This window comes from Channa argus, chromosome 12 (genome assembly GCF_033026475.1).
Source record: "Channa argus isolate prfri chromosome 12, Channa argus male v1.0, whole genome shotgun sequence".
Lineage (NCBI taxonomy): Eukaryota > Metazoa > Chordata > Actinopteri > Anabantiformes > Channidae > Channa > Channa argus.
Genome location: NC_090208.1, coordinates 14,433,712 through 14,460,883, shown reverse-complemented (window position 1 = coordinate 14,460,883; position 27,172 = coordinate 14,433,712). Strand labels below are relative to the sequence as shown.

General features: G+C 41.2%; 2 protein-coding genes across 10 annotated transcripts in view; one reads left to right on the top strand and one right to left on the bottom strand.

Moving 5' to 3' along the window:
• Positions 1-27,172, bottom strand: part of arap2 (ArfGAP with RhoGAP domain, ankyrin repeat and PH domain 2) — a 204,578-nt gene that overhangs the window by 106,767 nt on the left and 70,639 nt on the right. The window contains exons 1-7 of one of the 8 annotated variants that reach the window (XM_067523333.1): positions 11,268-11,615; positions 7,175-8,069; positions 6,147-6,229; positions 2,688-2,764; positions 2,300-2,364; positions 1,039-1,401; positions 43-112 (exon numbers count right to left, since the gene is read on the bottom strand). In XM_067523333.1, the coding sequence (XP_067379434.1) occupies positions 43-112; positions 1,039-1,401; positions 2,300-2,364; positions 2,688-2,764; positions 6,147-6,229; positions 7,175-8,010 (1,494 nt within the window). In that variant the 5' untranslated portion in view covers positions 8,011-8,069; positions 11,268-11,615. Of the gene's footprint in view, positions 1-42; positions 113-1,038; positions 1,402-2,299; positions 2,365-2,687; positions 2,765-6,146; positions 6,230-7,174; positions 8,070-10,876; positions 11,211-11,267; positions 11,616-27,172 lie in introns of those variants that run through there. The other 7 variants (XM_067523331.1, XM_067523329.1, XM_067523330.1 and 4 more) reach the window with 7 other exon arrangements.
• On the top strand, positions 13,095-22,631 carry dthd1 (death domain containing 1). Of its 2 annotated transcripts, none has more exons than XM_067525354.1 (10): positions 13,095-13,782; positions 14,880-15,408; positions 16,166-16,490; positions 16,958-17,137; positions 17,550-17,803; positions 17,883-18,029; positions 19,915-20,204; positions 20,884-21,125; positions 21,218-21,275; positions 21,449-22,631. In XM_067525354.1, exons 1-10 carry the CDS (start codon positions 13,335-13,337, stop codon positions 21,754-21,756), a joined length of 2,781 nt encoding a protein of 926 aa, XP_067381455.1. In that variant the 5' UTR covers positions 13,095-13,334; the 3' UTR covers positions 21,757-22,631. The 2 variants fall into 2 exon arrangements, with proteins under 2 accessions (XP_067381455.1, XP_067381456.1); XM_067525355.1 differs by having other exon boundaries at positions 21,218-21,279; positions 21,449-21,683.

Below are 27,172 nucleotides of genomic sequence, written 5' to 3'. Positions count from 1 at the left end.
TAGTGTGCCAATAGCTAGTGCAAGTGTTTTTCTTGCACCCACCTTGTCGTTGTTGTAGTAGGCCAGGCTGTTACCATCGAATCTCATCCACCTCCTTTGAAACACACAATTTCTGCAAAGAGAGGTGAAAAGTTGAAGTGAAAATGCGTTCAACACATTCCCAAATTAAATCGAACTAAACCTGTTCTGGGTGCATATATAACCCAAGCTGTTAAGACAGAAAGACAGTGACTAAATCTGCTATGAAAAGATACTCATATTTCATCATAGATTCATTAATGTCAAGATTTGAATCAACAGCTGTCAATTAGCATAATCAAAACAAATGGCTACTTTCAGTTTGAATATTCAACAGCTCAAGGGCAGTTTGCCAAACTTATGCAAATCAGGTATTGGAGGAATTTAAAAAGTAAGAAGAAGATTGATAGTTCCAGTTTCAAAGAAACAGTCAAACAAGCCGTACCAAGAGTCTTTGAAAATTAAATCTGGTTTTGCCAGAAAAAGTTAAACTAAGTGAACACTATATAATCATATAATGTGCCTCTCAACACTACAAGACTTTCCCAACTTGCTTTCCACCCCTTTTGATAGTCCTATAAATTATGAATAGATCCCCTCAGAAGTCAGTATGTAACACCATTTATCAGTTTTACATAATCATGAAAAGAAAGAATGCAGGTTATAAAAGAAAAGAAAAGAAAAGAAAAGATGAGAAAGCAGAGGAGTGCAGAGTAAAAAGGGTCTGCAACGCCAGTGGAAGCAGTGTTTCTAGCCACTTGACGTACAAAAGTGGAGATACATTTTGAGTTATTGTTGGGTGAATGCTAATCAACTTAAATTAAATGAGGTGTGAGCATGTGTCAGTTCTAACAGGAAATAACACCTATGGCCAAGATATCTTATTGTGTAGAGTTGCAGTGAAGCTGGCAGTCATAATTATTTTTTGCAGATTCATGTAACAAGGCTTCAGATAAAGAGGAATTGCTATAATTGGCTCACTCATCATACTCCAGAAGCTATAAAATTGACTTGACCTACCCTTGAGGTGACAGTTTGTCCAGCCAGCCCACTTTGAGGACCTGGTTTTTGGGGGCTCCATAGAAGCATGCATACGGAGAAATATCAGGCAATGCCTTTTTGCTCCCAACCCCCCGAGCTTCTGCAGGCTCCGAGTAAAGGTCACACTCCACCATGATCAAGGATCCATCCTTCAGGCCCGAGGCAGCTGGTCCAACAGCAAGAGTGTCAGGAGTCGCAGCAAAAGTTTGGTCTGAAATGGCTCTTGGCAAAATGCTGGCACACTCATCCACTGTTGAGTATTCATCTTTGTAGGGGTCTGGAACAGTCGGAGCTGGGGGAGAATCTTTTTCCTTCGACTCTTTCTGTTTAGGCGCATTACTTCTGTATGAGCACAGACAACATTGTATGATAAGTAAAAAAAAATCCCATCTTTTAATCTAACAATTTAAAGAATATAATGAGTGACTTAATACCGGGATGAAATAGACAGATCCACATTTTTTAAAAATACGATGCTGTAAAGAGTTAGATAAATACATTAATACCCCTTGTGTCTATGCACCAGGAAGCAGCTTCTGTTCTCAGTGGTTAACTATGACGTGGTAATATCATGTATCATAACTCCCCACAGCCTGCCACATTTATAATCTCACATTTTAAACCCTTCACATACTGTACGAAATCTTAATAAGGTCTCCAGAAGTGCAGGTACAGTAAGTGTGGTTTTGAACTTCAAGAAAGACAGGTCAGCTGTATCCCCCTCCTTCTGGCGTTCGTGCTAAAAAGTTCATCACCTCCCCGCGCTGAATGCAGTATTGATTTTTACAGCTAACTCTTGACACGAAAGTGAATAAGTGCATTTCCCAAAATGTCAAACAACTGTAACAAGGGCTAGTATCACACTTCTGAGACGGGAAATGTATCTTCTCTTCTTAAACCTTGCTAACTACATGCACTTCTCTTAACTTAATCATTTCCAACACAATTCAAGACTGCGCCTATTCTGTGACACAAGGTAGCAAATTTGTGAACACGCAATGCATGTTGGCAGGTGATAAATCCATGACTGGATTTGTTGTTGTGTTTCTTACTTTGAGAGAGTGCATACCCACTTCAACATCCAGGTAAATAACTTGATAAAATCTTAACATTACCCCATGTTGCTTTGAGACAAGAAACCTCTAAACCCAATCACTTTTCTTTTATCATTTGATTCTATATTTACACACCTAGAGTATGAGACTTGTGCGTTACATCAGCATACCATACCATACCATACCTCTGTTTCTTCTGTTTCCTCTTGTTCTTAAATCTTTTCTGTAAACCTTCTTTAGCACTTTGGTCCTACAGAGCACAGAAGAGATTAACATCAGATGGAAAAAAGCGTCCATCTTTCTGTCAGACACTGTTATCGTGTGACTGCGCTAAGCTATGTTAACTTTAGTGGCTTGGTGACATTTCTATTAACCTCAGAGGGGGCAAACTGAAACAACCACGTTTTCCACTCTAGTATGTGTCCATGGTGACAACATTAATGCTGAGGGGGAAGTTAGTTTCGCGGACTGCGGCTGCAATGCCGCGGATGGTCTTGAAGATGTGAGAAATGTCTCTTCCTCTTTGCTAAACTGCTACTCACAGTCCACTGGTGGGAGTGTATGCCGTCTTACCGTAGTGCTTTGAGGGTTGTTGTACAGGAACGTTTCTCCATAGGGAGTAATAGGAGTCAAGGTTCTTTGAAATGAGGCTAAAACAGGACACAGAGACAAAACAATAGAGGTTTGTCATTGCATTGAAACTGTGTGAAGCCCTAAACCTGGTGCATGAAAGTAAGGAGCTAAACAGAATTGTTCTAATTAAAAAAAAAAAAAAAAAAAAAAAAAAAAATATCACTCAGATGTTTTAGTGCCCTTTGATTAAAGCAACTCGATGATCTGAATACATGTACCAGCCCTAAATCCATGCAAGCAGTAAACCAATTAAATTTTTTTTTAGCAGGCCTATTTCGCTTCCTCTGCCCCTTTCCTGGCCCAACTGGGAGTATGATCGTCTTCAGTCTGTTTCAAAACAGGCAAAGTTGCTGCCAAGGCCATTTCTCTGTCTTAGCTGCTGCAGGGACTGTGGTTGGTGGTCGTTGGAAGCGAAGACGAAGAGCAGAGAGATGCTGGCCAGACACTATTAGTCTGGAGACCTGGGGCCACCCTGCGTGGGCCGTTGCCTGTCACTGTGAAAAATGACACCACCCTCTCCTGAGGATTGTGAGGGCCAAAAGACAATGCCACGGGGATAGATACGCATAGACACTGATGTAGGAGCAGATACACACACACCGTGGCTTACAAAGATCGAAACAGCCTTAGAAACAGAAAGATGCCTTGAGACAAAAACAGACATAAAATAATGGCCAGTCAAATAAGCAGAATCTCTTTGTAGCTCTTACAGGTATGAGTGAATTTCTTTTTACAGACACCAACTTCCTGCCTATGTGGGCTATTACAAAGTGACACAAAGGGCATGTACGTGAAGGAGTTAGTTTAGTTCATGATAGAATTCGCTCTTTCTACAGCCAGGCTTGGTGGGCAGACAGTAACCATCAATCATCATCTATCAGCTGACCTTCGGGCCACTCATGACCCTCTCCGTGGGCCACCAGACAATACTGTACTCAATTCCTGTCTGATTCCCTCTCTTCTTCCCCTCACTGGCTCCGTCTCTAGGCTTCCGCTTTTGTTTCTCTCAGTCACCCGCGCTGCGTCTTTATCTGCTCCTGACAAGCCTGTCTCTGAAGTCGAAGTTTGGGAAGCGATTTAGATGAAGCCATCGGCTCAGAGTTGGTGGGGAGATTGATTCTTTTCAGAATAAAGCCTTTGTGCTTTTAAGTCTGGGAGTTGCAGGCCAGTTTGTTATTATCATTCGTCTGTGTGACTACTGCACGAAGCGTGGACACAAAACTGCCAACACCTGAAATTAAATCGCCACGAAAAGTTTTGCCATTCTATTCACAGATTCCCAAGTGAATAGTTGATGAAAAATTACTCTTAGAGGGTGGTTGCAGTAAATGATGATTACTGATGATAGTGGTTCTTTTCATTGGTTGTTATTAGGGTAGAATATTAAAAGACAGCAATATAAAGAGAGAATAAGTAATACAATAATTATAAATTATTAATAATAATTAATAATTTATATAAAATTCACAATACCACATTAAGCTGCACTTAGCGTTGAGATTTTAAAGTTTTAGCTCAAAGTAATGCTGTGCCCAAGGGCTACAACTACATAGTTAATTAATCAATAATTTAAGTGTTTAGTCAAAAATAGTTTTAAAAGAAAAATGTAAAAAGGTCTGCACTTATATAGCCCTTTTCTACATAATGGCACTCAAATCGCTTTGCACTGCTTCTTATTCACCCCTTCACACTCACAATCACACAGGCTAATGTCAGTTTGGGTTTGCCACTTTTGTTTAAAAGTTTTTTTCGAAAATCTGCAGTGCATATTTAAAAAAAAAAAGAAAAATCCATGGTTCTGAATCCTATGTTATTAGTTAAATGACAAAAGTAATATGCACAAAAAGATTGTCCTGCAGATAATAATATGCCTCCAACAAAAAGGAAAAATGGCTGAAAAAGCATATAGAACACTGGAGAAATCTAAATAAGTACTAAATAAATAACAGTGTCCTTTCCTTCTGAAGGTTTTTAGACAAAGTTAGCAAATTTGCAAACAACAATATCATCTCAATAATCCAAATCCTATTCGGTTTTCCTCCTAAATATTTTTCAAAGTACAAAATCTAGTAGCCAGATGGGAAATAATAGTCGATTCAAGGCTTCTACAAATGATTTCATTTATGTGATCAGAACTGGGTGTTAAAATCAAGAACAGCGGTGAGTGTGATCTGTAGATATCAAAGTCAAGCCTGTAGAGAGCACAGCAAAGTTTAAAAAAAAAACAACAACAAAAAAAAAACCACACATAATACTTAAAATGAGAAGTGTCTTTACTGGCCATTGTACAGTCTGCCTTTTTAGAATGTCACTAGACATTCTAGAATGGCCATAACGTAAAACCAAATTATTAAAAATTAAATATTCATCCCAGATGAAAGATAGATACTTATTCATAGAGTTGTGAGGTTCTTAATTAAAATTCTGTCAGCCTTCAGTAGCAAATTTTGAATGAGTACAACAGGCATTCTGCGCATGTTCTGAATCTCATCTTGCTCTCTTCAAATATGCCCAGGTAAAATGATACGTCGGATAACACTTTGCTAGACCTTGCTGTGAAGGGAAATTTAGTTTGCTAGTCAAGCTCCCCGTTTCCCAGCTCTGGGACCACCTTGCCTCCCTTTCTTCCTCCATCTCTCAGCCTATTTTGCAGCCATCTCCTCTTGCTTCCTCCCAGCGCATGTCTTCCTCGCCTTTCTCTCTGGTTTCATTCCCTGCCTTGTTCCGTGCAGAGAAAAAGTTTGCAAAACAAGGCCTACCATGAGACTATTGCAGGTACACGGAACAAGGAAGGATGGGGAAGACTATATATATGAAAGAGAGAGAGAGAGAGAGAGAGAGAGAGAGATTCCGTATATAGATATGTATATGACTATTTCACAATGTGGTCAAATGTGGCCCAAAATAAAAGACATGTTCACAGGTGTTTGCCACACATTCATACTGATTGTAGTGACGGAAACGTGTGATATAATCCCAAGAGAAACTTTCTTCCGTCCCCACATGAGACATGAGGGTCGACTAAGCCCAATAAATACCGCAAAGAAAGAGGCAGAAATTCAAAACATATTTGTACTGGTTGTACGACAAGCGTGTGTGTTGTTAGCAAAGTTAAACACCTTTGAAAAAACTTTGGAGAGCCAGGCGACAGGAATACACACAAGGGGCTCGCTGAGGGACAAGATGTGAGAGAGCATATTCCCTGCGAGATGAGCGCTTGAAAGAAGGGCGACGCCATTTCCCAAGACACAGCCGCCAAACGCCCCCACCCCACGCACGCACTACCGTCATCTCCTCTCCTATCTTTCATCCGGGCAAACAACAGCCCCGCTAACTCTACCGCTGAATGAAATATTCATGGCGGAGATGAAGCGGCTGCAGCTGAAAGGCTGCTCGTACCTTTCTGTACGCCGTCGGCACCGGTGGGACCTTCGGAGCCCGTTAGGTGTTGGGAGCTGGTTGTTTGCGCGGCCGATACGCTGCTGGAGAGGAAGAGAAATTAGTGGATTAGAAATCAGCAATGCAACACGTGGGGAAAAATAACTGCAGGTGACACCATTTAGTTGTAAAGGCCTTCAGAACAGGGATGTGGCAAGTTAGCTTTACAGTTCCAAAGTCAACAATGTATAGTTTTGGTGCATGTGAAATGGAGAACTGAATGTTAAATTACAGTTCTCAGGTTTTCCACAAGCTGATTGCAACATGAAACTTTCCATTTACTTTTCATATACATTCAAGCAACCACAGTGTGAAACTCTACTTCTCCTAATGCTGTTCACTTTTTTCCTCAACTCTCATATAGTCAAACCTTATGCTTGAATGCATGGTTCAACATTTGGGGAAATATAGTCCACCTGTAGATGATACCACTCTCAAATTTGCAAAACGCAAAGCGGGAAACAACATGTAGCCAGGAAACAAAATACTATTCTTTGAATAAATAAAGTTTGACATTTTGGGGAAATATGCTCTTATAACATACTGCTTTATTGCTGTAAAGCCAATACGGATTTGAAGCTATCATCACATCGCTATCATCGCTTATCACTACAACTTTAAAACAAGCAGCTAAGCTAGCAGCTAACCTTTCAGTCTCATTAATGTTGAAAATGTGTTATTTAAATGCATGTTGTCTTTCATAAAGGAAAGACTAAAGTAGAGAACTATTTTTTGAGCAGATTAAATAAATGTTTCAGTGAGCTTTAGCAGTGCTTTACGGGTTCTCATAGGTGGATCTTGACATACAAGCTGGTATTAGCAAGAAGCTAAGCTAATCCTCAGCTAGCAGTACCTTGTTTACAGTGAGAGTGGTAATAACTAATAACTTCTTCCCATTTATCATACTGTGATATCAATCTCATCAACTAACATTCAACAAAAAAAAAAAACCAAACACATGAGGAAATACATCTTCAACTGTCCTCTACCTGTCCTGCAGCGTTGGTATGGCCTGACTGGGGATGTCAGGAACGGGCCGGTGTCTCAGTCGGTACGAGCGGGAGAGCCGCGGTCTTGTAGCATCCTTGTAGCTGGGCTGTGCCTCATATATGGAGTTTTCCACCATTTCAACTTGAAAGTCCTCATGGTCGTCAGTCTCTGCTGGATAGGGAATTTCAGCAGGACCGGGAACAGTGTTGGTTCTCCCATGTGACGTGTGCTCTGAAATCTCCCAGTCTGATGGTATTTCAGAAATAGAAAGGGACTCACTGTCGCTGCTGCTGCTGCTGCTGCTGGAGGACACAGTAGGGGGAATGAAGGTATGCTCGGACACGGTTGTCTGGATGTTCTGGGGATTACGTGGGGCCGGTTGAGGTGGGCGGGGGGGTCTGCTCACTGGGATGTCCCCACTTTCTGGTCCCAGTCCTGCTCCTGGTGGCAAAGTGTGACTCCCTTCCAAACCATAATCCCTCCTCTCCTTTAGCTGGTGGTGTTGATAAGAAGTCCCCCTCTTTTTGTCCTTTAGGAAGATATTTCTGGGATATGGCACAGGTTTCCTCTGGTTTCCCCCATCATCTAAACCTTCATTGTTTTCATCATCACGTCCGCTCTGCGGCTTCACACCCAGTGCTTCCAAACTGCGGAGGATGCGCCGCCGATGGCCGGTTGGAAGCACCTGGAGCTTCAGGAGGTGCTCCTCTGTGAGGTTCTTGCAGTCATCCAGAGCGTGGTATCCTCCTTGTTGGAAGCATGAGGTATACTGGCACAGGCGGAGGGTGGACAGCCACTCCACAATATCCTGGCTGGGCTCTAGAGGCTGCAACATGATGCTTTAATTCCACATCAGCAACATCCGGAAGATCTTCAGAAGATGTAGTAGTCCAGCTTTTAAAAAAAATGAGAGAGAGAGATACAGCAAGTATTACTTGGTGGGGATGCAGTAAAGTTAAGGAGCTGCATTTACTGTCAAACATAATTTAATCTTTTATATGAGACCCAAGTTCATGACTCTGCTCTTGTACCACAGACCAGATAATTAACCTTTGAAACATCCATTAACTCTAACAGGAACAATTTTAAAAACCGTTAGACTCTAATGATGTGTTTTAAGAGCCAAAAAATATCCAACGCGGATATTGATTTTGTCGTGGAGGTTGGAAAGTTAAGGGCTGAATTTTACCTTTAATTATGAGTTGATTGCATTAATTGACTGTAGCAGTGGAAACAAACTATTCAATGAATAGTGTAACCATTCATTTTTTCTCCCATACATGAAGAAAACCACTGTTATACAAGCTAACATAATGGTAAGGACAGGAAACAGTGCAAAAACTTCCAACCTCCAGAACGTCAAAAGCTCACCAATTTATCTCTTAAATATTTTAGAAAAACTCGACAAGTTGCTGTTTTCAGGGTAATTGTCATTTTAACACTTTGGCTACTGTACAAAATAAACAAATGAGATACTTTTAATTGGAAAGTTCCCCCATAGTTGTTGCTAAGCTAAATTGAGTGTTCACTAGCTTTGGCCTGAAGTTCACCATACAGACATGACAGTGGCTCATGTACTCAGCAAAAAGCAAACAGACCTTTCTCCCCCCTCCCCCCCAAAAAGGTCAATTTCTTTAGTCTTTTTCTGAAAAGATTAAGACAGACGCAGTTTACATTCAACAAGTGAATGCACCATGTCATCAAACACAACCGATCTACATTTGCAACATCTCTAGATGAAACAGCAGGAAATGGCAATAGCAATGATGAAATAACATGTCGCTCTCACAGCCGTATTCTGTTGTCACGTTTTTAGTTAGAAAGTTACTCTGTCTTATGGTCCGGGACTTGAAAAGCAAACAAAAAATGTTTTTCTGCACTAAGGCCTGCTGTCATCTTTTCCTTTTTAATTATAAGTGTTATGTAGCAGCTTGCACTGCCTAGCAACAACCAATAAATAACCAACCTAATGGGAAGCAATTGTAGAAATGTATATAAATAAATATATATATATATATTTATTTATCTCTGGCTCCATCTCTCATGCGCACACACACACACAAGCTCTTGATATGCACAGGAAGATATATCATCATCATCATTAATATCTTGTCACAGGCACTTCTTCTCTTTTAAAGTATGGTACACAGAGTACGTGAAGTGTTACTTCTGCTTTCAAATAAACACAATCCTTTGGCATGTACATGCATGTATATATTGTGCGTAGAATGTTTGATTGTACTAATAGTCACAGAATTATTATAAACAGTTACAAAACTTAGATATATATTTATATATTGTATTTCCTACCTTTTCCTTTAATGACGTTATGCACAACAGTATAATGTACACTATGTATGGGTATAATATACACAGCCACTGTATTAGGCCCACCTTGCTTGTGCTGGGTTGGACCTCTTTTGCCTTCAGAACTGCCTTAATTCTTCATGCCATAGATTCAAAAAGGTGCTTGAAACATTCCTAAAAGTGTGTAGAAAATCTGCCCCACACTATTCCGCCACCTCTATAAGTATCTAGTTTCAAGAGGAAATTCCTGTCCTGCTAAAAGGAGAACTACAACCAGCCGCTATCAGATACAGACACAAAGCAGGATGGATCCATGTTTACACCTAATTCTGAGCCTAACATCTGATTATTACAGTAGAAATCAATACTCATTGTCACTGTCCCATTTTGGTGAGCCGTTTCCCGTTTTAGCTGGCAGGAGTGGCACCCGGTGTGGTCTTCTGCTGCTGTAGCCCATCGGCTTCAATATTCAACGTGTTATGAGTTCAGGGGTGATCTTCTGCATACCTTTGACCTCTGACCTCAACAAGGCATTTTAGCCCAGATAACTGAGTGTCACACTGCAATTTCTGCAGTCTTTCTGCACAAAGCTAAACCAATTGATACTTTTTAGACTGCAGCCATTTCATCTTGTGAACACACACATTTTGCTCCTGTATTAAGTCCTCATAATAGAGGCCTATACAGTCAATCAGACCATCCCAGCTGTGTACTGCAGTATTAACATGCAGGGACTTGCATTGGCGAAAAGCCAGAGCAGACACACGCCAAAGCTTGCTAGCACATTTGACCTGGCCTGCTCCACATCACAGCTTTTTCAGCACTTACCCGCCCACTCACAGAACAGCACGCTACCACATACTACACACCACAGAGCACACACACACACACACACCAGTAGGAGACTACTGCTCAGCATTGAAGCTCAGAGTGTGTAGAATTGTAACAGTGCATAAGGAGTTGTAGAATCTAAGTAACTCACACACATGACACATGTGTTTTCACAGGAGCATGTGAGGGGATGTGCATGCAGTTAAAGATCTATATATAAAGTATGTGCGCAACAAATAAACAATAGGAAGAGAAGTGTCTGAGTGTGGCCAGCACAGTAAGGCTGAGTCTGTTACACCCACTCACACCACAGGTACACAGTACAAGGAGTGAGTCACCGCACGCCGACGCACACCTACCCCATACTTCTGCTTACCCCTCAGTCACACAACTTGAACAAAGTCCAAAGTGTACCCTTCCTTCCTGGTTTGAGAGAGAGAGAGAAAAAAATACCCGTGCCACTTGTACCCCCCCTCCCAGCCTCATCCCTCCCCTCTGTTGAAATACTGCAAAACCTTAAAAACTTAAATGATGCTTATTTTTAATGCGTACTTATTAAATACCTTTTAAGGCTGCAGTGAAGCCACCTTTTCTTAGCGAAGTTCTCCAGGCGTATAGTTGCTCGGACAGCAGCTGGAGCGCGTTTTAATAGAAAGCAAACAGCGGGTCGCACGTGTGCTGTGCTCATATGTGTTTACACACCCAGGAAAGGGTTTTCCACCACTACGAACACACATGGACGCGTCGCTTTCTTTTCTTTTTTACGCCTATTTTAAAACCGCTTAAGTCATCGGGAAGCGAGAGAAAAGCTGCTGCTGTCACCGCCACCCATGAATCACGGGAAACATTATTTAAACTTTAAACTATATCTTTTTTTCTGTCTCGTGCCCCGATTTGTGTTGCTATTGGCAAGTTCCTGACGTAACACGCCGCCGTGCGATTTGCAAAACTTACCTACAGGTTAATAGCTGGAGGAAAGCTCTGGCGTCATCCGCACAACTTTACGCACACCTTGTGTCGGCGCTCTCGCTTGTGCCGTCCGCTCACAACGCGCTTTTACACGCTCCACTGTCCTTTTCCCCTGTGTGATCAGGCGTTGCCAGGAACTCCACGCCCACTTCTGTGCCAGGATTTCAGTAGCACTTGTGGTATGAGTTGCAGAAGTGAAGTCACCCCCTCGCCTTCGTTGGCACTGTCAATACAACACGGACCAGGTGATCGAGTTGACAAGTTGGTTTCTTTTAGGATCAGTCCATTAAATCCAAGTGTCCATGCAGATGATGGCCTGCGGAGAGAAGCAAAGTGAAGATACTTGCGATGTGTTGCTGGGGGTGTTTGCGTGTCTCAGCTTGATCCCGAGGCCCCAGGCTATGCTTTCGACACAGATAGGAACGCTGCAACCAACCGGCCTGGTGCACACGATGAAACCAGCTGAACGCGTTTAGGTTCAATATTTTAAGCCAGCCTTATTATATATGTACATATTATGTACGAAAGCAAGAAATCGGGAATTTGTAAACGTTTATATTATTGTTATTATGATAGTTTGTGATATGTTCAATTAATGGTGTTACTACGACTACTACAGAACTAGTTGATATAACAATAAAAACAACAATATTAATGGTTATATTGTACATGTATGATGGCAGGAACTGCAAAGCATTTTGTTACATACAATACATTACAGGAATAATATAAAATTAACGACTTTATATGTGTTCCTTCAAAATAAACTATTTCTCTTTTTTGTCACTACGTGACAAACCTACATCAACAGATCAACCCCACTGTCACAGCACATCATTTTTAGCATCTTTTTTGCATTAGAAATAGGTCTGTTCTACATTTACAGATGCAGATTGATAATGTTAATTAATTAAAAAGTGACACGTCATGGAATAACATGGTACAATGTGTAGAACCAGCCACATGATGGTGACAGAGTTCTGCAGCACTGTGGTTTCTAGGCAACTGAATCTGAAAGTCAGTAGTAATTTAATAGGAGAATGGTCCTGTTCACAGACGACATTTTGACATGTCACAGTAAGCCCTGCTATAAATAGTAAGGTTATTAATAATGTCCATGTAGCAGCTTTAGTTACAAGGTCCTGGTATTGTAAATGCAGGATTGTTGACTTTTGGGGTACTTGACCAGAGCTGACATTAATATTATCAGGAACAATGGTTTTGATGAACAATTAAGTAATTTGCACCTGTAGAATTCTAGTACATTTGACTACTTCCTGCCTGATTGTAATCCCAGCTGCTAGTTTGTTTCTCTAAATAAATAACGATAATAATGACCACATCCAGTGGGCATTCACTTGTAATGGAACACTTTAGATACCGATACTGAGTCATCTCAAAAGGTGTGTAAAAGCAGAAATTCCACAGGACACCCACAGAATAACAATAGCCTATCTGTATTAGCAGAGGCGTTGAGTTAAAATAAAACCTTACAAAGCTGGCAGTAAGTTTACATCCTCCTCATAAATAGTCGTCCTTTTTTTTTCTTTTTTTTTTTTGATTCAGAAGAGGGTCTACGTTGAGGAGATGATGACTTTTACTGTGTGGACCTAACATCAATAAAAAAAATGACAAAAGAATTGAGAAGAGGGATGAGATTTTTGGAGGACAGCACTCTGGTTCCTGAGTCTTTTGCTCTGTGCTTCCTCTTTTGTCCCTCCACACCACGCCTCCAGGGGTCGCCTTGGCAACATGTTTTACTACTGGCAGCCACATAAATACACCATTGCCTCTTGTAAACTAGAAAAGCTGCACACAGTAACACTCAGTGCCAAGGACACAGCAAACAAGGGGGCTTCAGCTTCACATGAGAAAGGAGGCACACAAGAGAATTCAGTGTCTTTTTTTGGTTCTTATTTGATATTAGCCACAGTAACTTTATTAAAGGAGTGAGTTGCTTTTGCATTGTGCAACTGACTGACACAGACTGACTGAACAAGAAGAAGGCCAGATTACGTAGTTGTGACTGTGATTTGTTATATTCAGCTCAGCATGAATGCAAATGTGCAGATGAATAAAGAGATGCTTGGAGCTCTTTGTGGCGCAAGGAGTGAGGACAGTCTCCTCAACATGTTGACTGAAGCTATTCAGAGGCTCGAAGCTGTCAAACGACACAGGACTCCTCATAATGGAGCCGTGGGTAGTAGGAGGTGCACAGGAGAAGGCCCAAATGGAGAAAAGGAAATAAAGAGGAGTGAAGACGGGATGCTAAGGCCAGCAGCGGAGGAGAAGGAGGAGGAAGATGGAGGGAGAGGGAGGAGTGCTGATGAAGAGCAGATGGAGAAAAAGTGCAAGCAGAATGCTCTGGGAGTGCTGAGAGAAGTGTTTGGTTTTCATGCAGACAGAGTGACAGCTTGGAGAAGAGCCCTCAGAGAATGTGTCTGTATGCTTGACAAGTCTCCACCAGAGGGCAGTGATCTACATCATCTATCTACAGCAAGTATGGGAAGGATCTGTTTTTTAGAGCAGTTAAAGTGTGTGAAAAGGTTAAAATGCGTTGCTGTGAGTCTCTGTAGGTGGGAAAGTGAAGCACTGAAAGGAGTGTGGCATTGAAATGTGCATGAATGTGTTGGCCTATGGAAAATGTTAATGTGGCGTGCATACTGAAGAGTCAGCAAATAAAATCTTAAGGGATTTAAAAATATATTTTGTAAATTCAATGTGTCAGTTCTGTGTGAGCAAAGGAGTGGGTGTCCCGACTGAAGCAGAAGCTCTGAAAGTATTTCAAAGAAGTTGTAGCCAGGATAAAATTGCTGAAAGGAACTGACACATGAGGTGAAGTTTTAAAAAAGGAAGTAGAGTTAAAATGTCAGTCAGTGTTGGTTAAAGGATGATATATATATACACACACAAGCAGTTGTAGTCAGTTGAATAGGTGTGTAGGAGTTTACAAATGGCTTTTTGTAAACAAGCAAAGCATTGACACAGGACTTTGAATTGTCTGTTTAGTGCAAGCAGGTGAAATGTGTGTTGATGTAGGAAAACTGGCTTGGGGCTCAGTTGTCCATTAATTACTGGGTTAGTGGTTGAAGTCACCAACACTGAAAGTAATTCAGGTGTTAGTGGAAGCTGATATGAGTTCAAGGGGTTGAAGACTGAGTTTGGAATATACAATGTCAAAGAAAGACACAACCTACAGTGTTGGTTGGTAGATTGTAGCTCAGGTGCAGGTGGATGCTGGAATTAGTTGGAATTGAAGCAAGATTTTGCAGCATTAGTTCACAGGCGCTTGAAAGTTAAAGCGTTGTGTTCAAGTACTGAAGGACTTGTGGAGTTTAGGTTTCAGTGGTGCTGTGTTTTATGAAAACAGTCAGTCGATTACAACAACATTCCTGAAAGAAGTTGAAGTTTAAGATGAACAGACTTCAAATTTATTTTAAGAATTCACGTAAAATCTATTCGAAAATTTTAGTATGTGCCTATAATTCAGCAACATTTTTGTAGATTATCAGTTTTTATTTTCATTGTTGTCATATATAGCACAATTGTTCATTTGAAATGCATTTGTTTTTTTTTTTGTTGTTGTTTTTTTTTCAGAACCAGGAAGTAATGTTGTACCTTGTTCAGACTCCTTCAGCAATACTATGAAGAGTGTTGGTGACGTGTTAGAAATAATTATGGACAATCTGAGCACAATCATACTGAAGCTGGATACAGAAATTCTCCAATCATGTGGAGAGGAGACTTCACTCGCAGATGCAACACATCAGGAAACCAGAGACCCTGAAACCTCAGACCAATCTACAGATGGCAAAAATTACCAGAACGCCCATGACCACTTTGATTCAGAGGTTGAGGATCGAAGAGAGACAAGGCCGACGCTAGACGCGGAGCAAACACCAGACGTCATATTGAGCGATTCTGACTGCAATGGTGTGGAAGAAACTTGCAAAGAATTAGAAGTCAAATGTCACGTGAATGAAAGCAAGGACTGGGTTCCACTAGAGAGTCAGACAAATTTACTGGAGAGGACAGAAGAGGACACGGACACGATAGATGAAATCAAAAGTGGTGAAGATCAATGTGGAGACAAAGAGGAGACAAAGAGCAAATGGATTACAATAGGGTACGTGGGTGATCCCATTACCAGCTTTCTGCATCCATTCCCTATATCATTATATTATTTTCAATCATGTTCCTACACTTTTCCCAAATTTCAGCTTGACATATTTTTGGAAAAAAAACTCCACTAGAACTCAAAATAAAGACCAGTTGCTTTGAACACCGATTGATTTTTGTAGTTTTCCACTCATTATAGCAAGAAGCATAATTGATTCTGCTCCCTGTGCTGTCAGCGTGAATACAATTTAACCTAATGGCTTTTTAAGACAGTAAACAGCTTATCATGCAGTAGAAAAAAAAAAAGGCAGTTCAGCTTGTTTTCACTTTTCATCTCACAGGGGGCTGGCTTATGGGCCCAGACATGATTTGATTCATTCCTCTCATTTCCTCTGCTCAGTGATACAGAAGTGAAATCTCCGCAATGCTTTATCACAAGGTGCACGCATTCTGACCGTCTGCCTTCCCCACAGACAGCTATTTCTTCCAGTTCACTGTCAGGTCAATGCCCACATTTGTCCAAAAGCTCAACTAATCAGGAAAATTCACATCAGATCAAAAGGCCAAATTGAGGAAAGGCTGAATACGCCAGTGCCTGACAAATTTATCATATTACAACTATTACAATTAACAATAAATCAATCTCCAATTTGTCTAATCGCAACTCGATCATTCTTATGCATCTTAAAGGAAACTATCATTGTATTTACTGCACTGTCTATTGTACTTATTTATCTATTTAATGTGTTATAAAATAATACCAGGCTCACTGTGGAGGAGAGCCAGTCACTTGTACCAGACACATGCTTTATCAGAGCATCTCCAGATGTGGCTGAAGTCCTGAGGTGTGAAGTGGCCGACGCATTCAGCTGCATCATGGTGACAGGCTCAGAGGAGCTGGTCAGCAGAGTGATCAGGGTCAAAGTTCAAGATGGAGCCAACCTGCACTTCCCTGTGACTCTGGCTGTGCCTTTCTGCACAAGTTACCGCAGCAACTACAGGGACGTGGTTGTCAAGATAGTCGGTGGGGACACAAATGCAAGCTACGTCACACCGATAACAACAGACGCCAATTATGAAGGACAGAGGGTAAAGTGTACTCTCACAGAGGGAGACGCTTACATTCTTCATAAAGCATGTTTTAAATGTAGCTCAAAGGGGCGACATTAAGGCAATTTGTCCAAATGTAGTTTTTCTGCTTATACATTGAAGTCCCAGAGTGCATAGTGTAAAACTGCAGTTTTTTCAAAGATCAGAAAAGACTCTGGGGATTCTTGAGGTTATCTGTCTCTATATACAGTGTTAGACAGTCATGCAATTATGATGCAACATGCAAAATAAATGTTAAACAGAATAAAAAAGTACACTGAGTCGTCTTGGACAGTGTTCCTTCCTCTTGATAGAAGCAACAAAAAAAAAGACAGAGGAGCTGCAGTAATTTTACCTAAATCCATTTGTTATTCTAAAAATTGCTTTCTGTCAAACGTAGTTTTGTTTACGTGTTTATAACTGATAATGTAATTTATGTTGGGTTTGTATCTTATATATAATATCAGGGCTCCTTTGCAGAGGTGAGGGTTTACTCTCTGGGCCTGTTCGCAGTGGTTTCCTGTCTAAAAAGAGAAAATTACACAGTTCCCAGGCGGGGATTGTCACTCAAGCTCCCCATGGATTCCCGCGTTTCTCTCAACTACCTCCCAGGATCCTTCACTGCTCCAGTAATGGCGCAAGCCGTGGTATGATGGTTGATTTATTGATTTGTCTTTATTTCTCTATGCCTTTGGTAGATTTAGTTTGGTTTAGTTGTTTTTTTTATGTATTAATGACTGCTGAGAAGTGGGAACAAGAAACCTTTCAAATTTAAGATGAGCTCTTAACAACAACATCACTGTGGAGAGGGAAAAGCAGGAAAGAGAGAAAGGAGAAAGCAGACTGTTTGTAATTTACACACGAGTTTTCACAGATGTTTGCTGTGAACTAACTGCACCACAGCAGTTTGTTGCTTGATCTTACCGTACGTCAAAAACCAACAACTCCCACTCTTCTCGGCTCTCTTTGATAGAACAGCACGCTGTAAAAATCACATGGCATCTCTGTCCAAAGTGCTGCCCAAACAATGCAGAACAGCTGTTTCCTCGTCTTCTTCAGGTCCAGCCGGTAGACGCCATCATTTTAGCTGCTGTCAAATCCAGAGGCGACGCCTATCTCTCAGTGGTGTCGACCAGCCCGATGCTCTACCTCACTCACCCAACCTCGCAGCCCCTGAGAAGACCCCTGAGTGTGACCCTCCCCTGTCCCGTTAACCCAGAGAAGAGGAGGGCTACAAGGGGTAACAGAGAAGACAAAGAGCATAACAGCTATTGGTCCGTTGATGCTTCGCCAACGGCGTCCCACAGAGTGAGGTACAGCAAGATAAATACCAAATATAATAGTATAAATTTAACTGAATGAGTATATTTAGATTTTTTATGTCTCTTTTAGGAGTTTGAAGTCCTCTAAGGAGATGTCCAACGAGCTGCTGATTGTTCTGGGTTCAAGGGACAAACAGTGGACTGTCCTGGAGAAAGTCAGTGTGAGGAACCAGCAGAAAGGACTGGTGTCGTTTGAGCTGACAGAGATCTTTGACAGGTGTATTTTTCCTTAAAATGTTGGTGAAAAATGAAACGATGACAGTGATAGACCTTTACGCATCAACACTAGGGATCTGAAATGGTTTGCTGCACATCCCCGAAACAGGACTGTTAGAACAACTTTAGATTTTAACTACCGTGTTACAGCACCATGAGATACACAATTATGGCCAAGACCACCATTTGATTTTTTTTTGTTTGTTTGTTTTTATCATTTAGTGTTTATTTTTGGCCATTTTGCTCCCTTCTGATTCTTTGTGACGCTTTGTGCCTTTAAACTTGACTTTTTCAAACAAGTGCTGAATACTGTAGCTCTAGAGGCCCTGGCCTGCGGGCCCCCAAACTCTCCCATCTGAGGCCTGAATGTTAGAAAGGTAGATTCAATTCCAAAGCTAACAAGGAGCATAAGAGAAAACCTAATAGGGTTTTCTGATCTTGTTAAGAGCTCTTGGGTTTTTTCAATGTCCTGAATCTGTCCTGAATATTTGGGATTCAAATATAAAGAGTACATTTAACATAAATTCTGGATAATCTTCTTCAGGTCAGAAAAGAAGAAAAGCCAGTTTACTGTCTTCAGACTGGTGGTCTTACTGGTTTTGACATACGTAAATGTCAAATCCACAGGATTTGAGTCCTGTAATAAGGATAATTTAGTTAGTGGATTTTTTTGTTTTTCCATCTGTTCTATATTTGGCTCTTCGCTCTGTGTTTCAGACCAATTTAAATCATATTCAATCATAGAAAACATTAACCATAATGAAATAAGATCATTTCGGCCCATTGGACCCCCCCCCTTAGCTACCCAGTGGGAGTCACATGTCTGTGACTGTAGTGTGGAGCAGATGTTTTGTTTTTTCTAAATTATCAAGACCACAAAACAAACTGCAAGCAAGACCACAGACAGTGCTGACAACCCCAGGCTCAGATTTCTACAGTAGTTCTCATTTGTAGCATGTTTGCCTCACATCCAGTGCTGACCAATCCAATTTGTCCACACAAATCAAAATCCTTCATTATCATTACGAATTCATGTTATGATGTTCTAAATATCTTACTTCATCTCCTCGCACCTGTGCCTTGCTGATGACATTGACACAGTATCTGATTTTGAAGGACTGTACATTTGCGGCTCGCTCCCATTGCCCCCCAGTGCTTAGTGTCAGTATACACTGGCTTCTCACACCACAGACGAGGATGTAGTAAATCCTGCATTCGATCATACAACCGAAAATGCTCCTATGTACATCAGATTAATTGAAGTGAAACGTTTTTAAAAACATTCTGTTTTTGTTCATTTATTTTTATTGATGTAACCTTTAGCTGAGATTGAGGTTAGCAGGGGTCTGGGCCATCCTCACAGCTACCATCCACATGGAATGTAGGAAGACATCTTCCCTACAATGATACCAGATGCTCACATAAATCAGTTCAAATGTCCTCACAGAGCTGAACTTACCACATCATAATGAACATTTCTTAAAAAAACAAAAAGATGCTGTTCCCAATCTTTTGTCCACATCACAATATGCTGCCCTGTTACACTGTGGTGTATGTTGCTGTCACAGCATTAGCTAAAAAAATCAGTGTCAGAACATTAGCCCCAAAATAGGAGAAAATTAATCACCAATAAATTGTTGTTACCTGTTCAAAATATTAAATGTTGAATATTAGACCTAGTTGTAAGTTGTGAACTAATCCTTTAATATGGATAAAATCTCATTTGACTCTTAAAGTGTAATTCTTTTTCTTCTCCTTATATATGTATGGTAGATACTATGAATTCATTATTCTCTCTTAAGTATATTAAGTATGTATTTAGGCCCAGGGTAAAATACTCATCTCATTCCTTTCTCCAACCACCATCTTATCTTTTCCCCCCTCAGACTTCTAGTGGTTCGTCTCCTCTCCCCTCTGCAGCCTTGTGATTTCACCTCCCTGGCAGAGGAGCTGGAGCAGTCAGTCTGCAGCCACATGGTCACCATTTCCCTCCAGCGCCGGCAGAGCGAGCCCCACGCAATCCTGGTGGCTGCCCTGCCCAGCAGAGACCTCAGCTGGGAACTGAACAAACTGCGAGCTCAGGGTTACAGCGGCCTCCCAGAGACCTCGTCAGAGATCTCCATGTGTGAAGGAGATCAGCTTCTCCTGCGCTTCACTGGCAACATCACCTCCACAGGTACGGTCTGAGGTGACGTACTGTACACCAGCTGTAGTTTCCTCACATTTCGTGCACGGAATTCAGTGATTTTATCTCTGCCGCACCAGCCAGCCAATTCTTTAAGTATCAAATGAATTATAGATATTTACGGTTCTCAGTAAGTGAATCCTTTGTGAATTTATACATACAGTAACACCAAAAACACACCAAAAAAAATCCAAACATGCAACACATTCAAATCTCATATCACATACAGATCATCCAGATGTTGTTAAGCAAGACCGACGCACAAATGACTTCTTCAGCCTGTCTTGTCTAAGTTGGTGGACTGATGTCTGTCCGAGGGTGTAACCTGTCTGAAGAGAGGTTTGCAAGTCCAAACATGCTTTTGGTGAGAGCTGCTAGAAGTGACACTAATGACATGATTGTACTTATCAAATATTGCACTTAGCAAACATGATAAAAACAACATGCTGCGACATTATCGCCTTCTTGTTCAACACGTGCAAATGGAAAAAGGGGCTGATTCTGTTCTATTTTAAATGTGTTAAATAAATTATACATGAAAACAACAAATAATAATGTGGAACATAAATATCGATACTTGCCACCAGTTCTTACACAAGCTAAATAGAATTTGACTTTAAAAAGCCTAAAAGTGATCACAATATTTGTACATTCACATGTTTGACAACAGGAACCCGAAACAGCAAAGAAGTGGAGCACATCACCTTCCACACTCAGCGCAGAAATCAGCTCTTGGTGCATTTAACTGAAGTGGACCCATTTGGGAACTACAGCTCCCCTTACTACAAGGGAACAGCCCTGTTTTATAAGCTCACCAGAGGTCAGGCTACATGGCGAAATGACAAACCTGTCCCAGTGGACACAGCGCTACTAGGAGAGCCCATCTGCAAGCTGTTTCTGACGTTGCCCAAGGTGAAGACGCATTAACAAAAATTGAGCATTGAAGTAATTAGATCACTCAAACAAAAGTAAAAATTCTCACATTTTACTCTTTTTTACTTCAGAAAGTGAGAAACATTAAGCGGCCTATCACAGCTCGAGTGAAATCATGTGAGGAGACAGGTGGGTAAGCTGTCCTGTCTTTTTCTTCCAGTCCACTTGTTGCAAAATGTCTCAATTTTATCACCCTGAAAATACTAAAGCACTCTGCCATCTTCTAATTTCTAACTAACAAGCTGTTGTTTACTTTTGAAAATGCACCTCCAGCTCTCATCCCTCTTTTGCCGTCCCACTAGATTCCCTGTCAGACTCTCTTCTTCTCTGGCTGTCTGGAGAGCTTTCACAGGAGGACATAGCTCTCTTGGCGATCTCCCTGCGTCTGCGTCGTAGCGCCGCTCAGTTGGTGAAGCTTCGGGGTGGGGACAGTCTGTCCTCTCAGGCTTTCCACGTCTTGATCATGTGGAGGAGGGGCCAGCCTGCTGCTCCACACCAACCCAAGGCCTCTCAGCTGGCCCAGTGCTTGGCAAAGAGCGGCAGGCCAGATCTGGCCAGGGAGTTGCTGCTGAGACAGGCTGCAGCTATTAGGCAGGGCTCACTGAAATAAGGCAGCTAAAAAAAGAGGACATCACGCTGCTTTTTAATGCTGCTTATGAGAAGTGTGCCAAAGTAGTTAGTCCCAGTACTGTGACTACTCCACAAGAGGTCAGCATTGGACTGAGAAAGACTGTTCCCTTCAGAGTCAAACCGTGTAGGTTGGTGGCCCCACACCTTTTTAAGAAATATGTAAATGTTAGAAGTAGTGGTTATTTTAGTAATATTTTAAGTCTAGTGTTTCAGAAAAAAAACTAAAGATTTGAGAAAATGTTTATTAAAAGTGTTTTTTTCTTCATTAGCCCTATATTCATGCCTGCCTCTCACTGTTTCACAACCAGGTCACATCTTGGGGACCAGTAGTAACATTTGTATTTTTGCATATCTAAATCAACAGTTAGCTGCAGATCATCACTTTAGATGCTGACATTTGTAACTGATGCCTAGTCCTACACTGCAATAAAGAAGAAATTACTTATTAGCTATAATTATCTGCAACCATGGCCTGATTCAGGCTTACATGAAGAAAATAAACATGTCTTAATGTGTGTACTGTTTAAATGCGTAGTGTAGATGACTAAATTGTAGCTGATGGCTTAACAAACACCAAAACTTTTTATGTGTTGCCTTACTTTCATATTTCCTCAGATTATTTTCACATTCAGATGAAATTTTAGGAGGATTAATCTCTGACAGCAGCTTCACTGCTTCATCTCTTGGTGTAAGCAAACACTGAGCTGTGGCCTCTTTCCCACCCCCTGACACAGAGTCATCTTTAAGACTTCATGGTGTACGTTGATAACAACTGATTAGATCAAGGCTGATCTCTCTGCATGCTAAAGGTGCATTTCTGGAAGAAATATGTTTGTCGGCATGCATATAAATACTCTGCATACTTTTATGTTTAAGATTTTAATATTTTAATAAATGCTGCTTGAGTTTGAACTGCTGAGAAAATCTCTCCTGGTTATTCTGGAGATTTCGCATGTCACGTGATGTTTATGATCATATGGAGCCATAACATTCCACAAATCTGCGTAATTCAAACATCTGTTCTCTAAGTAGGTTTGTTTCTTAAAGCTGAGAACCTAAAAACAGGACCTGAACTTCCTGAAAAACAAAACTAAATGCAACGAAATGCTGTGGAAGCAGATTTAGCATTAATTGTGATAAAAGACGCTGGTGAGATGATTTCTCAACTCTATTTAAAACCCTGCGCTGAAGCTGTTTTATTATAGCTACAACAAATCCCTCCTATAACGAAACTGTGGGCAGCAGAAGTGTGTTCTGTCTTTTTAATGACATTCACCAGGGTTTTTGTTTCACATCTGCCCTCAGAGCCTCACACTCCAGCTGTGTGACATTCTGAGGGACTAAATCGGGGGTAATGATAGATGCCATGTGTCCACGTGGAGGGGTAGGGGACTCCCCGGCGAAACAGAGGAGACCACCTAATGCTGCAAATAGGGGGGAGGTTAATGAAGTCTGAAAAGGTAAAAGGCGGAGCTGACAGATTAAACAGGATGATCGCACACACAAAAACTGTCTCCTCTGTTCATTAACCTTTTCCCTTTCCTTTATTTCCTGCTGTCCTGTTACTCTTTGTGCTCCTCTGCTATTCTCTCCCACTTGTCTTTCCCGTTGGTGCGATTCTAAAGGACACATGTGGCATCACTAGCAAAAGAATTTTTGTGCCTCAAGAGTGTGCGCCAGAAGGGGATATCATTAGTTGGGCATAGGACCATCAAACACAAACACACACACATGCACGCACACACAGACACACACACACAGACACACACACACACATTGAAGGCCTTGCTAGAGGTAAATGTCACAGAGGGGGCTCCCACAGCGCCAGGAAATAGTTTCCTCTCTTATTTCACCTCCCTTCTCTCCCGCTCTACATTATTGAAAAGGCCATGCAGCAAGGCACTCTGGGAGGTTGCCCGTCGTCCAGTGGGGGAGGGAAGCGAGGGCTGATGAGGTGAAGAATTCCCACAGAGTGCCAGCATAAAGTGATTCTGATTAAAACCTCATCTGTTTAATGATTCATTTCATCACCCTCTTCAACTTCATTGGGATCGCTCTGCCCTTTTTTTTTTTTTTTTTTTTTTTTGCAGCAATCCTCACCGCCTTGATCAGCATGCTGTTCACACATTTTTAGCTGTCAAGGTAAAACTGATGTGATTCTGATGCAGAAACGAATCACGAGTCACGAATGAACATATGCACTGTCACAGCTCATCCTGAGAGTCATCAGACTGTAGCATTCACATCTGGGAGAAATACTTATTTCCTCTTTGGTTGTGAGGGTAACTGTTAGCACAAACGTAATGGAGGGCCACATTATTTATGACAAGACATTATTTTTCTTTAGTTGATCACGTTTTATTTAGATCAGCTTTAATTATCGAGGCTCTTGTTTGCTCCTATACTCCATGCAGATAATAGAGACTCCCATAGAGTCTATATGTTAAAATGCTGTAAGACACAGATCATGTGATCATCATTCCTCAGACTCTAAATGACATCAATTCTTCCATAAAAGGTTTCTTATCACTTTGACCAATGTTGCACCCAAATGGCAAATTTGCAGCCACAGCTAAAAGCTAGTTAGCCTACCTATTGTGCAGAGATAACAAAATCTGTGCACCAACATGTATGAAGATCATCAAATATTATGGTAAATTATGTTTACTTCTTTGATAATGATAATAAAAGCACTTTAGGTTTTTAGTGTGTAAAAGCATAATATTTTGCACACACTAGATATCAACAATCAATCAGAATGAAGATCATTTCTTACAGAAAACACTGCAAGGTCCACTGGGTAATGCAGGGTCACTGTGCTGTGGTGAACCCGGAGATGAGTGAAAAATGAAGACAGCTCCAGTGTGGCTGCCCATTCATACAAAGCAAGGATGGATCAAATCTCAGGGGTCATTCTCTCACTCGCTCTTTGGCCCTCTCTGTGTGTGTGTGTGTGTGTGTGTGTGTCTGAGCATGTGTGTATGAGTGTGTGGGTGAGTGTGATAAGAGAGAGAGAGGCCTCTGAGGTATAGTGCTTGCTGGTCCATGACAAAATCTTCATTTGTCCCCCATTTTTGTGCCAGACAGGAGCTGGACTGGGCGTCCATGGCCTGAGGAGGCTAGAGTTTCCATTGCAAAGGGCAGAGCCTCAGCAGCAAAATCTAAGCTGCTAAAATCTATGTGTCTACATTAGCACTGTGGTGTAAGTACAGTAAAAGGATTACTGAAATGGAATAATGATGCACAGATTTTACCATTGATGGCTCATTTTAAAAAGTCTCTACAAACACACAAACACATATCTGGCACTAGAGCACAGACAAAACCAGCTAAGGAGCCAGTTGTTTCCCTCAGGAGCTGGTAGAGACCAAAATCAAAGCTAAAAGAAGTTTAGGAGACACATATAAACTCCAAACCAAACTGATGCAAAAGTGTGTTTATAGAGTGTATATAAAGGGTATCATGGACAATTTTGCACAGTGCCAAGCATCTTGATACTTATAGCAAAGATAGCAAAGTTACAGCAAACCAGTGGCTTTTTTTTCTGGGGAATTTGGGCTTTCTGATTTGCCAGTGTGCCAACCTGCCTGAGCCAAATTGCATGCTGCTGCTTCTGAGTTTGTTTTTGATAGGATGCTGGCAAAGCTGGTTGAACCATTATTATAAGCATAAACAACATGTGCTGTGTCTGATGTTGTTGTGAGGTTTCTTCTACACATGGAGTCTAAATTTCCATCGTTTTTGCACTGGTCCATGATTTATAGTGCACACAGAAATGAAATTTCAGCAGCATCCATGTCCTTGTTGGCTATTTTCTGATGGAATTAAATAGGTATTGTTTACTCCGGAAATCCTCCAAGATTGAGTGAGATGTTATGAGGCAGAACAGCAGGGTGAAGGAAGAAAAAGGTGAACAAAGGTTGGGTTGATGGAGAGAGAAACACATGGAGCGCAACGGGGGTGAAGAGGTGTTAGGGGAGTGATGGAAGAGCTTCACGTGAGGTGGGAGAGGAGGAGGACAACGGACGAGAAAGTGTGACATGATGGGTGAGGCAGATACGTGAGGGAGAGAAGGTGTAGCAACAGTGGGTTCACTGGTGTGTGAAAGCAGCCTGACATCTGGAGTGTGTGTATGCAAGCGTGATCACAAGGTGGGAAGAGTAACGGAGAACGTCTCGATCTCTCCTTCACACACGAAACAAACGCGCGCACACACACACACACACATGCAAACAAACACTTCGGGTTTGGCTGAAAGGAATTTTCCTGGGTTAGAAGGTCAAAAAGAGAGCATATAGCATCCCCTGACGGTTATGTTTTGTACATTAAGAGCCCGGCAAACCCTTATAAGCACACACAGCTACACGGCTACAGCTACAGAACGCCTGCGAGCATGCATTTAAACTAACTGATATTATCACAGGTCAGTGTCTAAGATAGTCTTATTTATGCATTTTTTAAATCTACTATAGCAAACTTTACAATTTCCGAGTTTGGCAGAAACTTGAGGTCATTTGCTGCATTTATGCATGTTTTCACTATATTTGTTTTCTCTGAAAACCTCATAACCCTGTCAGCATGGGTTCTCCATCTTCCCAAAAGAAGCTGTTTTCCCTCTGTTTTAAGATAAAAGGCCCTGTAGCTCGAGACACTTTGGTTTAATTCGAGAGCAAAACTCAATACCCATTTTGATATACAGTAACTGTAAGACTGCCTGTTCTGAAATATGATATATACTGAAAAATAAATTCCTTTTCTTCTTCTTCCATATCTGCTTACATTCCTAAAAGCCACGAGTGGACACTCGAGCAAGCAAATAAAACAAACAAACTCGAGAACTGATTTACAACTCATTGCCTTTCTTAATTATATTAAGAAATTTGAAGATTGCTAAGGCATTGTTGATATTTCTGCTCAGGTAAGGTGGTTGCTTATTTTTCTAACCCTCCTTTATTCTTTGACATTATTCCCCTCCCATCCACATACGTGTGATATGAATAATTGATGCTGGCTCTGTTGACCATGAAATGGGTTTTACAGAATCTATGTTCTGTTTGCTTTGTATGTTGTAATTATTAATGCCTATGGATTCTGGGAGTTAAAAGGCCATGAGCTCAGGGTTGATTGTAGAATTTTTCAATACATGTTGGGGTTCAACTATAAGCAATAGAAACAGCAGAGAAAAAAGCAGTGAAATGGTCTGACATCCTGTATTATGTTGCTGGTTCTAAGATCTGTAGTCTTGCCACACAGAATACTGAAACTTATATGAAGCTACAACATGGAACTTTTGGGAATCAAACTAGCTGTAGCAAGAGACTCGATCCAAACAGGTTGTCAAATACTGATACTGCATCTTAAGATCCTGTTTGAAAGATCACGAGCAGACAGCCGAG